The sequence below is a fragment of the Mobula birostris genome, chromosome 32, assembly GCF_030028105.1.
Source record: "Mobula birostris isolate sMobBir1 chromosome 32, sMobBir1.hap1, whole genome shotgun sequence".
Lineage (NCBI taxonomy): Eukaryota > Metazoa > Chordata > Chondrichthyes > Myliobatiformes > Myliobatidae > Mobula > Mobula birostris.
The window spans coordinates 28,715,026-28,728,361 of record NC_092401.1 but is presented as its reverse complement, the minus strand read 5'-3'; the positions used below and the strand labels follow the sequence as shown (position 1 = coordinate 28,728,361).

The 13,336-nt window shown below is 41.1% G+C and overlaps 1 protein-coding gene and 1 long non-coding RNA gene across 13 annotated transcripts in view; one reads left to right on the top strand and one right to left on the bottom strand.

The window, feature by feature from the left end:
• LOC140191133 (nuclear factor 1 X-type-like) overlaps nucleotides 1-13,336 on the top strand; it is a 425,546-nt gene that overhangs the window by 62 nt on the left and 412,148 nt on the right. The window contains exons 1-2 of one of the 4 annotated variants that reach the window (XM_072248246.1): nucleotides 2,748-2,800; nucleotides 4,715-4,805. Coding sequence is in view for 1 of the 4 variants with exons in the window: in XM_072248251.1 (XP_072104352.1) it covers nucleotides 4,803-4,805 (3 nt within the window). In the remaining 3 variants the exon portion in view is untranslated. Of the gene's footprint in view, nucleotides 1-2,747; nucleotides 2,801-3,786; nucleotides 3,861-4,563; nucleotides 4,806-13,336 lie in introns of those variants that run through there. The other 3 variants (XM_072248247.1, XM_072248245.1, XM_072248251.1) reach the window with 3 other exon arrangements.
• LOC140191134 (uncharacterized) overlaps nucleotides 1-13,336 on the bottom strand; it is an 89,419-nt gene that overhangs the window by 54,268 nt on the left and 21,815 nt on the right. For all 9 annotated transcript variants that reach the window (XR_011883756.1, XR_011883759.1, XR_011883755.1 and 6 more), the window contains one exon: nucleotides 576-628. This is a non-coding gene — a long non-coding RNA (uncharacterized lncRNA). The remainder of the gene's footprint in view (nucleotides 1-575; nucleotides 629-13,336) is intronic.

The window sequence follows — 13,336 nt, the reverse complement described above, 5'->3', positions numbered from 1 at the left end:
CTTTGCGTTAATTCTCGCAACACATTCAACGCTAATTTGTTCTTGAATGTGTTTCTTCCCGTTCAATGTCTATGGGTTAACTGAGAGGGGCAACGGAAGGTGAGGTTGGCTGCGTTTTCCTTTAATGTTTTAATGCTGAGAATTGAACAAGGTATCTAAACGTCCAATCAACTAACTCATGTACACTACGTTTCTGTTCATTTTGCTCACTTTTTGCAATACTTACTTTAATTTAATTACATATATAAAACGAACAGATCGACATTTACTAAAGCCTTCTTATATAACCCACAGGTTATTTATAAAGTATCTATTTAAAATTGTCTGGTTATAAATAGAGACTATATGGGGAATAACTTGAGTCCGGTGCACACTCACACTGATAGTCTGGATTGGTTTTACTATTGCAGATAACACTTCAGATGTTTGACGTAAACTTGCTATTTTCGTTTAAAGTATTTTCAGCTAGAATGCAAAATTGGGGGATTATACGTGTGATTTGGATTGAGATGGTTTTGACTGTGAATGAATCGATAAAATACTAAACAAGTAAGATCACGTAGATTTGAAAATACCTAGCAGAACAAAGTGGTTGAGATGTTTCTTGGTTTATGTCCTTTCCCGAACCCTGAAATTGAAAAAAAAACATTTGGGATTATTATATTTTAGATATAATATTTGATTTTGATTGTTTGATTATATGTTGTTATACCTATTTCAAACGTACAGATGAGAAATTGGCGTATCATCTATTAAAAGAGATGAAAGAATGGCAGCTTCAAATTAATATTTTAATAAATGAGAATATTTTTGTCTCGCTGTTTATAATCTTCAGTTCGCTCTTTGGAATGTACCATTATGCTTCTGGCCATTAATTGTCAAAGCTCTAATTCTATTACAATTCGAATTTAATTTGAATTAATTATTGTTAATGCGCAAAAAATTGTAAATAATCTGACGAATATAGTTGAGGATGTGCCCAGTCCATTTCAGGAGAAGGCATTTTATAATGCGAGGATGTTTATTGTAGAGAGAGATATTTGCTGTTACAAAGGCCATGATAAACCGAATACTCAGCAATTAAAAAAAAATTTAGTTTACAAAGTCTCTCTTATTTAAACATGTACAGGTCAGACTTCCAATGAAACTCGGCTGTCGTATCTAAGCAGCTTAATGGCATTATGCAACGCAGTTAGAACAGAGCTACTAAGCTACTAACGTAGCACTGGGACAAATGTGGCAGAGTTTAGGGGCACAAACAATGTTTCAGGTCTCTCACCAACACCACCCCCGACTCTACACACACACACACACACACACACTTCCCTCCCGCTACCACAGACCTAAATTCTTCTCATAATCTTATAAATGGAGATAATTTAAAAAGTATAGTTCATAGTTCAAATTGTATATGTCACTATATAGTACCCTGAGATTCGTTCTCTTTCAGGCATTCACAGTAGAATAAAGAAATACAATAGAATCAAAGAAAAACTACAAAGACTGACAAACAACCAATGTACAAAAGAAGAGAAACTATGCAAAACAAGCGAAAAAAAAAGTGAAGGACACCAGAAATATACTGAATTAGAAGGGGAAATTGAAAGACCTTGGAACATAGACCCGACATAATATCTACGACTGGAGTTACCTCAAAGGCACTACACAATATAATTAAACAATTAGGGCTCACAGCAATACCTATGTAAATCTTCAGAATGCCACAATATTAAACACCATTAGAATAATCTGAAAGTTTCTAGCAATTGAGAGATGAGTGTACTTGGCTGTGCCCTGAGTGTACCTCTGGTTTTACCAGCTGGAGCTAAGATATATATAAATAACAAACAAACAAACAAACAAATAAATAAATAAATTTGAGAGCATGAGTTGTAGAGGTAAATAATACGGAGAAGATCTGTAGTTAATGCATTATATAGAATTCACTGGCAGTATATAATTTTTAAAAAGGCAGTTATTCAGAACAAGATTAATCCTATATTTTATTAAGGGACTGGTATGATCAAATATGGGGATCCTTGGTATGAATATTTCTTGACATTTTATATAAATGCTGATTATATTTGCAGAACAAGAAGTAAGTTTGGTCGCAACAGTTGTAAGGTTTGAAGAGGTGGGCGAAGGGTGGTAGGGTGGTCAAGTCAAGTGCATTCTAGTTTATTGATATGTGCAGAAATACGGTGATATACAGGTACGATGGAAAACTTGTCTGCAGCAGGATCACAGGCATGTAGGTACAGGCGACACACAGAACATGCTATAATCCACACATAAATTATACAGGTGGGAGTGGGAAGGGGGGGAGAGAGAGAGAGAGAGAGAGAGAGAGAGAAACGTAAGAGACAGAGACCTTACTGCAAGAAAAAGATGGTGACAGTGAAGGGGTTAAAATCACTGACGCTAGGAACAGTTAACCACTTGAAATTGAACACTTATAATTTAATATTTATAAATTATAGATCTGGAACCTGCCTCCAGATTTTTATTTGATTCGGATAAAGGACAATAAGATTCGATTTGTTGTGTTTGCCTTCGAGCCGGGACGCTTTACCATTTCAACAACCTTTCTGTCTTGCTTCCCCATTTCAAATGCTTCCTCCCGTGGTGGAATATCACGTACACCCAGTTGCAGTGACTTTTATCTAGAAGTTTTTCATTTGCCCGCCAAAGAGAGCAATTTGGTTGATTAATAGCAATCTATAGAGTTGAACCTTGGATTTTCAACAGAACGGCGGAGAGACTAAATCAACGAGAGACAGTTACAGGCCCTTCTTGTCAGGTTGGTGGGGGCTGGCTTAACAGCACCGACACGGTTTTCAATCCCGACCCGGGTCACATTATGAAGGGGAGGGGGTGTGGGTTCAAACAAAAGTCTTAAAACCGGATCAGAAATCCATTTAAGGTGCTCAACGCCTATTACAAGGGCATTTTTTTTTCAGATGACTATTGTGTTTAATTAAAAAAGGATATCGATAACGTGATGTATTTTGCAAGATGCATTTGTCATGAATGTGTCTTTAAAATTTTCCTTGTCCATTAGACTCATTACTTGATGTAATATTTATTTACGTCAAAAGCACAAAGCGAGTGTGTTTATATAAAAATGTGAAAGTACTTGAACTTATCAGTTATTTCGACATTTTAAAATTTGGTACTTGGTAATTATTGCTCGCGTTGTTGGTGTTACTATTGCGGGATGAAGGGAGCGTGGTACGTGAATACACGCTGAGCTCAGAGACCTTGTTCGTAATACCGATGTTACTCCCCAGAATTAAATAAATCCGCGCGGATTGGGTGAGGGCTAGAAATTACACCGGCAAGGATCATATTCAGAGGAGCAAAACCCAGTCAAAGTATTGAAACATTTTATTAACTAAACTCCTTCATGTGATTTCCATGTCTGATCTGTGCGTGTTGCAAATTTGAGAGATAATTCATAGTTTCCCAAACAAAAAGTGTCCGGGAAAGTGATGGCACTTTATATGGGCAGTTAGATAAAATGCGGCATTAAATTTCGGTTGGATTTTCATTTGAGGTTGGTGCGAAGTTAAAAACAGGTATCGTGCAAACGTCTACACTCCCTTCGCAAAATCTGCCACAGCCGGTTAATTCTGTCAGAGCTCAGAAAGTTACCCCTCGGCCCAGAACTCAGCAAAAGAATGGGATATGAAACTGAAAGCAGCGCACAATTAATTGTAAATAATGTTACTGCAAAGTATCGCATCTCTGCCGCATTTTAACTGCATTAAATCTGACAAACTGGGGAAGCAGAGTTCAGAGGCGCATTAAATGGATTATTTTACTAATCTGATCCTGAGCTCAGCCGCCGAGAGACCGGGGTAAGCGGCTCCAGTAACATTTTTCCCCATCTCAGAGTTCGGGAAAACGGTCAGGATTTTCTTATCGGTATCGTAGTAGGGAGGGTAGGGGTGACAGGAGAAATCATATCTTTACATCTGAACGCGATCTGGTCCCCGGAATTTGAGAAAGAGAGAGAGAGAGAGAGAGAGAGTGTTCATTTCCTAGATCCCTGACTCCCTCTCCCCTCTCCCAAACTTCCCAATTTCAAAGTTACGGCGACACAAACTGCTCCCCGCCATTTGTGAAATCGCGCCCATTTTACATACATTTTCTTATTCGGCAACAAATAAATTGTAATAACTGTCTTCATTATTTTATCTGCCTCTCAATCGGTTAAACTTCCCCGTGAATTTCCAGGCTCGTCGGCCTGACAACAGTCCTTCTCCCTCCCAAGTCTTCGCCGTGTACCCCCCGCAATTGCCATCCCGGCGTTAGGAAACGCAAACGATTAAAAAATAAGAGTTATTAAGTTAATCATGAGCTGAGCAAGCGAGCCGAGGAAAAGTGACTCTCATCCGACTGGGAACTCGGAAACGTGTTGCCACTAAATTGCGCGTTGTTTGCCATCCCCAGATCCGCCGCCTAACAAATTGCGGGAACCGCAATTTCGGACCTTAGCAGGCGTAGCATTAAAGTGCGGAACAGCGGTCAGACTTTGCGCCCGAGGCGAGGAGAGACTCACAACTTTACACGAAAGTCTCCGCAGAAAGGGAGACGCGGAACATTGCGTGTGCGGGACTAACCAAAGACAGGCTCGCTCTAACACTTTCCCCCCTCTGTCTCTCTCCCTCTCTTGTTCTGTGGACCGACACCCCGCATTTCACTAAGGCAGCGCTGTTTTCCGTGGCGGAGAGTTTCTTGGACTTGCGGCCGTGACTGGACACGGGGTGGTGACTGCAGGCCGGTTTTCCCGCTGAACAATGGTATGTCTAGGATCATTCACTCACTGTCTATTTTTAATATTTTCCTAGGAAGGTCTTTGAAATTAAGCCCCAAACCTCTCATTTCAAAATACCTCCGCACTCCGCGTCAGGTTAAAACGCAGGAAATATTTGGATACACAATTAAGTTTGTTAATAAATCCGCGACGTCAGTGGCTGGTAATTTTAAATCAAGTCTTATTTCCAAACGGGCTAGTTCCCTGTACAGAGGGAAAATGGGGGGGGGGGGGGAGGTTTACTGGAAATCCTTCAGCTGGTATTTCTTCCCCACCGCCCTCCAATAGCTTCGTCTTTTTGTTTTAGGGATTCCCTTTGTCTCTGTTCCATAGCACTTGTGTGGAGATATTAGAAGGACACGCCGCCTTTATAGATGTTTACAGGGAGACACTTCAAAAACTGAGATAGTTTCACCCTAAATTTGCCCCTCTTTGTTCGATTCGCTGAATAACTCGCACGGATAACATTTATGAAATCTCCTTCACACCACATCACGCACTGATCACTGGACTGGCTGCAATCTTTTCCGTGTTTAGTTCAGTGTTTGGACAATATTCACAACCCGCCTTGTCACATACACCCCTACACTTCACGCCATAGGATTTGCAATACATTTTTAAATCCCTATAGCAATGTTGACAAAGAAATAATAATTGCTTCTGTCTGACACTGATGTCCAGACGCTTGCCGCAGTGTTTTGATTTTATTTTGCCACAGTAAAGTTTGTTTGTTATTGGAGGGGGGTGGGGTTTGAACGGACCCAGGCTATTTTCCGAGGCTGACAGAGAAAGTGAGGGGAGGGAAGGAGGTGTGTGTGTAGGGGAGGGGGGGGTGTTAGATATAATTTTTCTGACGTGTAACTTGTGTCAGGAAAAAGCTAGACTCGCAGGACTGTTTCGTGATTTACGATACAAGGGTAAATGGCACATCAGTGTCCCTTTCCAGCCGTTCTGTCGATCAGGCCAAGCATCGAAAATTCGCGACAGAAAAACCGTTAATTTGGCCCATCGGGTCTGTGGCAGAACCCAACCTTTCCTCCTGGCTAATCTATCACCCTGGCAAAGTCCTCTCAAACAGGATCACGTCTATCCTGAAATGCGGTGACATGAACTGTAGGCAGTGGACAAGCTGGAGATGTTTGCAGTTCCGTGTGATTTCCTGAGTCTCATGCTCCATATCCCAGCTAATCAGGGGTAGCACCCACACGCTTTCTCAGACACCGCATTGAGACAAACTCCACCCGGCCCCCTCTCGCTCTACACCGTAGAGTCTAAAGTTTCCGTGTGCGGAGGGCCTCGTCTCCACTACCCATCCTTGCCGGCATCTGGGACCCCTCCCCGTGCCCAGCGTAAATACCTCCCCATTTACCTTCTAATCCCCTTACTAGTTACATGTTTTGTCTGTCTTTTAAGCCCTCTGTGAAGGTTTAGATAGCTGTTATTCATCCAGGCCTCCAGATGTCTGACACCTCTAAACCCTTGCTCCTTTGGTTTACCTCAACCACTCCCCCACCTCACCCCTTCAATCTTCCTCATTAAATTTCTGGTAAATTATCTCTGCACCTTCTCCAGTGCAATCCCATTTTTCCTCTACTGTGCTGACCAAAACTCAACCAGCAAGCTCTGGACTAATTAGTGTTCTAGCAAATTTCTACAGATACACTATGGAGAACATTCTATTTGGTTATATCAATGAATAGGATCAGAAAATGCTGCAGGGGATAGTAAATTCAGCCAGCTCCATCATGGGTACTAACTTGCCCTCCATTGAGGACAACTTCAAAAGGCAGCATCCATGATCAAGGATATGTCCTCTTCTCATTACTGCCATCAGGGAGGAGGTACAGAAGAGTGAAGACACACACTCAACATTTTGGGAACAGCTTATCCCCCTCCACATTCAGATTTCTGAACATTCCTGAAGACTATGTTGCTATTCTCGCTCTCTTTTGCACTACTTGTTTAAGTATATATATATATATACATACACACATATATATCCTATTGTAATTTATAGTCTATTTTATGCATTGCACTGTACTGCTGCTACAAAACATTTCATGATATATGTCAGTGATAATAGACCTGATTCTGTTGAACACAGCTCTAGCACAAAATCCCTGTTCTTATATCCAGCACTTTAACTAATAAATAATCCATTTAGCATGACTTTTTATCCTCATTATCAATATGTTTTGTGACCTTTAAGGATCCAAACCCTCTGGCTCTCCATACCACTCATGTTCTTTCTATTTACTGTTTTTTCCTTGCTCCGTACCAAGGTATCTGGACATCTACATCTCCTGAAGCTTAAAGCTTTTGTCTTTACTGTCAACCACACAATTGGTTTTTGTATTGTCCAAAACTTCTTTTGTTTATCCCTACATTTAAGTCTAATTCTTTAATACATATTACGCAGAACATTGAACATTACAGAACAGTACAGGCCTTTTGGCCAACAATGTTGTGCTGACTTTTAACCTACTCCAAGATCAATCTCATCCTTCCTTCCTATGCAGCAGTGGATTCTCCACATCTTCAGGCCTGTCCATCAGCTCATTAAGATGACACCTTCTCCCTCAGTTCTGTCTCCTACCATGATCTCCATATCCCTGGCCTCCAGTAAGTTCCAGAAACTGATTGTCCTCCACTTCGATAGAGCTGTATAGCCAGAGTCTCCACAGCCTTGAGTTTTACAAAGCTTAATGACTGGGTGAAGAAATCTGTTATTATTTCAAACTTAAAAACTCTATGTCTCGACCTAGGGCTCTCAGTCTAGGTCCTAGACTCTCTGTCAGAGGAAACACATTCCTTGGTTTTATGTTTTGAGCTAGTTTACTTTCATAATCTAGCTTCCCTTATTGCTTGCCTAGCGGTTCTTTGATACTGTTTAAGGTTTTCCCAATTTTCAGTTTCCTGCTACACTTGGTGACTTTGTATGCCACCATAATGAGTTTTGCAGGTGTAGTTTACACAGTGTCTCCTCACACAGCAAACTGGAAGCACTCTGATGATTCTCAACTGCACTGCCTCCATGGCTAACAGATACTTTTCCTTGGCAAGGAAATTGAAACAGACAACAGTACACCTTTACAATTGCAGTAAGACATATATTCTTCAGTATTCAAACCCTCTCACATGAAAGCCAATGTTGTCTTCAGAACTGACTGTTGGCTATGTTAGTCTTCAATGCTTTGTGCACATGTACAGCTAGGTCCCTGAGAGTATCAACATTCGCTAATCTGTCATCATTAAACAAAAATTCTTTTTCTGTTCTGTTCACCAATGTGGATCACTTTCACATTAGCCTTCATGTCCTCAGTAATTCACAGCTCCCCTGTATTTCCTTGGGGCCTTCCTGCTCACAATCCTAACTTGTTTACTGTCACCAGCAAATATGGAAATATATCTTTTGCTCCATTCAGGCAAGTATAAAGTGTGTTAAGTTCAATGACCCCAGTGGTAGCCCATTACAGTCTGCTGATCTGAGCACTACCCATTGTTCCCACTCTTTAATTTCCAGCTGATAACCAACTCTGAATCCACACAATAAATGGTCCAGAATTTCACGTGCTCTACTTTGTTGACCAATTTTCTGAGTGGCACTTTTTTGGAAACCTTCAAAAAACCTAAATACATCACGTCCACTTGTCCCGTATCTCCCTTAAAATATTCATCCTCTGGTAGTTTTGTCATTTAGGGTTTTCTCACAAAATACACAGACTCTACTCAATCCAGTTTTAATTTTCTTGAGTATCCTATAATTCTAGCCTTCATTATCAATTCCAGATTAATATTGATTCCAGAATGATATTCTTCATTAGCAATTTCAGATTGACATTAACACCAGAATAACATCAATTTGTTCTGATTGATATTGATTCCAGATTGATATCAATTCCAGAATTAAATACTTCATTATAAATTCCAGATTGCTGTTGTCTCTCTCCCTTGGATCCTATGGGCTTTTACTTCTTTGCCTGGCATGTATGAATTTGTTGAAAGCTTTGCCAAAATCCAAGTCGATTACATCAGACACTCTGTCCTTTCCTGTTACCTCTTCAAAAAATTCTATCATTGGTCAAGGACAATCTTTCCAAAGCAAATCCATCTGTGTCTTTCTAAAAAGAGGTTTAAGGTGTCCCTCTGTATTGATTCCAGTAATTTGCTTACCACTGGAGTTAAACTAACGGCTTATAATGACCCGTTCATCCCATTCTTTTTAAACAACAGCATTACGTTAGCAGAGCTCCATTAGCAATTTCTGGCACCATTCCTGTAGCCAGCGAATACTGAAAACCGATGGTCACAACATCTGCTATTTCCTCCCTTTCTTGTTTGGCAGTCCAGGGAAAATATTTCATCAGGGTGTGACAATTTATTCACTTTCAAAAATGTTGAACGCCATGAACATTCCTCTCTTGCTATGTCTCTCACATTCCTATCCTTTAAATAATTGATCAATTTCACCAAATTAGTAATGAAATTGCTGCAATGCTGGTACAATAAATATAACACCAATTAATATTTCACATATGTATAATATTATTATTAGAATCAGAATCAGGTTTATTATCACTGACATATGTCATGAAATTTGTAGATTTGCACCAGCAGTAAAATAGAACACATAAAAATTACAATAGGTTGCAATAAGAAACATATATGATATATATATGTGTGTGTGTGTGTGTGTGTGTGTGTGTGTATGTGCGAGCTCGTGGCCAAGTGGTTAAGGCATTCGACTAGCGACCTGAAGGTCATGAGTTCGAGCCCCAGCCGCGGCAACGTGTTGTGTCTTTGAGCAAGGCACTTAATCACACATTGATCTGCGACGACACTGGTGCCAAGCTGTGTGGGTCCTAATGCCCTTCCCTTGGACAACATCGGTGTTGTGGAGAGGGGAGACTTGCAGCATGGGCAACTGCCGGTCTTCCATACAACCTTGTCCAGGCCTGCGCCCTGGAGAGTGAAGACTTTCCAGGCACAGATCCATGGTCTCGCAGGACTAACGGATGCCTTGATGTATATACATACACATACACATACATATATACACACATACATATACATACACACACACTCATAAATAAATAATGTATGTAATAACAAGTAGTGCAGAAATAGTGACATAGTGTTCATGGACCGTTCAGAAATCTGATGGTGGAGGGGAAGAAGCTGTTCCTAAAGCACTGAGTGTGTATCTTCAGACTCCTGTACCTCCGCCCTGATGGTAGCAATGAGAGGAGGACATGTCCTGGTTGATAGAGACTGCCTTTTTGAGGCAACACCTACCGAAGATGTTCTCGAAGATGGGGAGGCTGTAGCCCATGGTGGATATTAGCCCATCCAGAAATGGGCATTTATGTTGCATTTTGGGAATAGTTCTCGCCTACCAGCCTGTGTTAAACTGCAGTTGGGGGAATAATCAGGTCAGAGGAAGCTGACACGTGAGTGCAATGAGGTGACGTGTTGTAAGAGCACTGTCAGAAGCTCTTAGACTGAGGTAGCTTAGGTTCGGTTGACACTAGTTCCAGTGCTGCCCATAATGAATGGGTCAGCTTTGCAACATTTACTGGTACTCACTACAACTCATGCCATTATGCATCTGTTGTAAGGAGCATGGGAGGCGGGGCAAAGGCATGACGATGGCCTGCTGTTGAAGGAAGCAGATTTTCCCTTTGCACAGATATGCATTGAAAATGTTTCAATGTCATGTGGCTATTTAGTTGAACTGAGCATGTGTGTACGTGTGTATATATATATATATATTTGCCTGTATTTGTGTTTGTGTGTGTGTGTGTGTGTGTGATTGTGTTTGCGGTTACAGTGGGACATCGATAGGATGCAAAACTGGGCTGAGAAGTGGCAGATGGAATTCAACTCAATTAATTGTGTGAGCTGGTTCATTTTGGTAGGTCAAATATGATGGCAGAATATAGTACTAATAGTAAGACTCTTGGCAGTATGGAGGATCAGAGGGAGCTTGGGGTCTGAGTCCTTAGGACCCCCAAAGCTGCTGCGCAGGTTGACTCTGTGGTTAAGAAAGCATACGGTGTATTGGTCTTCATCAACTGTGGGATTGAGTTTAACAGCCGTGAAGTAATGTTACAGTTAAGTAGGACCCTGGTCAGACCCCACTTGGAGTACTGTGCTCAGTTCTGGTCGCCTCACTACAGGAAGGATGTGGAAGCCATAGAAAGGGTGCAGAGGAGATTAACAAGGATGTTGCCTGGATTGGGGACCATGCTTCATGACAATAGGTTGAGAGAACTCGGCCTTTTCTCCTTGTAGCAACGGAGGATGAAAGGTGACCTGATAGAGGTGTGTAAGATGATGAGAGGTGTTGATCATGTGGATAGTCAAAGGCTTTATCCCAGGGCTGAAATGGCTAACACAAGAGGGCACAGTTTTAAAGTACTTGAAAGAAAGTATGGAGGGGATGTCAGGGGTAAGTTTTTTACATAGAGAGCGGTGAGTACGTGGAATGGGCTGCCGGCAATGGTGATGGAGGCGGACATGATAGGGTCTTTTAAGAGACTCCTGGATAGGTACATGGAACTTGGGAAAATAGAGGGTTATAGGTAACCCTAGGTAATTTCTAAAGTAGGTACATGCTTGGCACAGCATTGTGGGCTGAAGGACCTGTATTGTGCTGTAGGTTTTCTATATATTCTGTATATGTTTGTGTGTGTGTGTGCGTCTGTGTGTATATATGAGTGTGTGTGTGCGTCTGTGCGTATATATGTTTGCGTGTATGTGTGTGTGTGTGTGTGTGTGTGTGTTTGTGTGTGTGTGTGTGTGTGTGTGTGTGTGTGTGTGTGTGTCTGTGTTGATGTATCTATGCCTGTGTGTATGTCTGTATGTTTACTGATTTTCTGGAAGTAAGATCCTGATTAATGTAATAAGCTGAAGGCTGAGAACAGTAAACATCGCCTGGAATAACATACTGATAAATGATCAGTGCCGCACTTACTGTGTCTGTGTACAGGTCATTACAGTGATTACTGCATGTTATATATCCAGACCAGAACTTACACTCTTGCTCAAAGGCTCAAACTGTTTCTCAAAATTGTTTAATTAGGGATCTCAGGAGCGATTCATGGTTAGAAGCCTTGTTATATTTCCATCACTGTAGTTTTATCGTAGATCATTGAATGTTTGAACAGTTTCACTTGAAATTAATTGGGAAAATCAACAAATTATCCAGGGACAAGGCAACTGTAGTTCCTGAGAAGAGGGATACGTTACAAGGATGGGTTGGAGAAGACTGAGGTGAGATGTGATGGTACATAAAATGGTGGGGAGCTTGCACAGTGGAGGGGGAGAGATTTTCTCATTGGCAGATGAATCACCATCAGAGGTATAAACTAAAATATGGAAACACTTCTTACGCAGTGTGAGATTGGAACCTGGATCACACTGCCCTTGGATGCAATGGAGGTAGGCTCTATTGTGACCATCCAAATGAATTAGATCAAAGTCAAAGTAAATTTAATATGAAAGTGCACACAGTCTATATACAGTTGGTCACCATATACTACCGTAAGATTCATTTTTGTTGCAGGTATATTTGTGGAAAATAAAAAAAAACAGTAGAATTGATATTATATGCAAAAGAAGACAAACTGTGCAAATAAACAAAATAAGTAAGACAGAGAACATGATTTGTAGTGTCATTGTGAGTCTGTAGGTTGTGGAATAATTTCAAAGTTGGGCTGAGTGAACTCATCCATTCAGGTTCAGGGGCCTGAAGTCTGTAGAGTAATGACTGTTCCTGAACCTGGCGGTGTGGGACTGAAGGCTGCTGTAACTCCTGCCGATGGTAGTAGTGAAAAGAGAGCATGGCCGGGATGGTGGGGGTCCTTGATGATATATGCTGCTTTCTTGTGGCAGCAGTTCTTGTAAATGTGCTCAATGGTGAATGATAAATGGTAAATATAGAGTGAAGGAATGAATTGAGGCAGTGGACAGAGACCAGAGAGTGGGCCAAATGAGTGGATTTGACGAGGAGCTGGAATGGACACAATGCATTGAATGGTTTCTCTGTGTGCTGAATAGAATGATTCTGCGATAAATACCAATGAACATTTATTGGAGATTTTCCTAAACCTTAGAGAGGATACGGAAGAGATTTACCAGGATCCTGCCTCAACTCGAGGGCATGTCTTATGAAGATAGGTTGATCGAGCGAGGGCTTTTCTATTTGGAGAGAAGAACAATGACAGGTGACTTGATACAGGTATACAGGGTGATAAGAGGCATCAACTGAGTGGACTTTTTCCCAGGGCAGAAATGGGAAAAAGTCAGCAGAAATGTCAGAGTTAAGTGTTTTACCCAGAGATGTGGTAATTTTAATATGTTTAGTGGAAAGTACAGGGAGGGATGTCAGAGATAAGTTCTTTACACAGAGAGTGGTGGCAGAGGCAAATATGTACATTAGGGACGTTTAAGAGATTCTTGGATAAGCATATAGATGAAAAAAAAATTGAGAACTATGTAGGAGTGAAAGGTTAG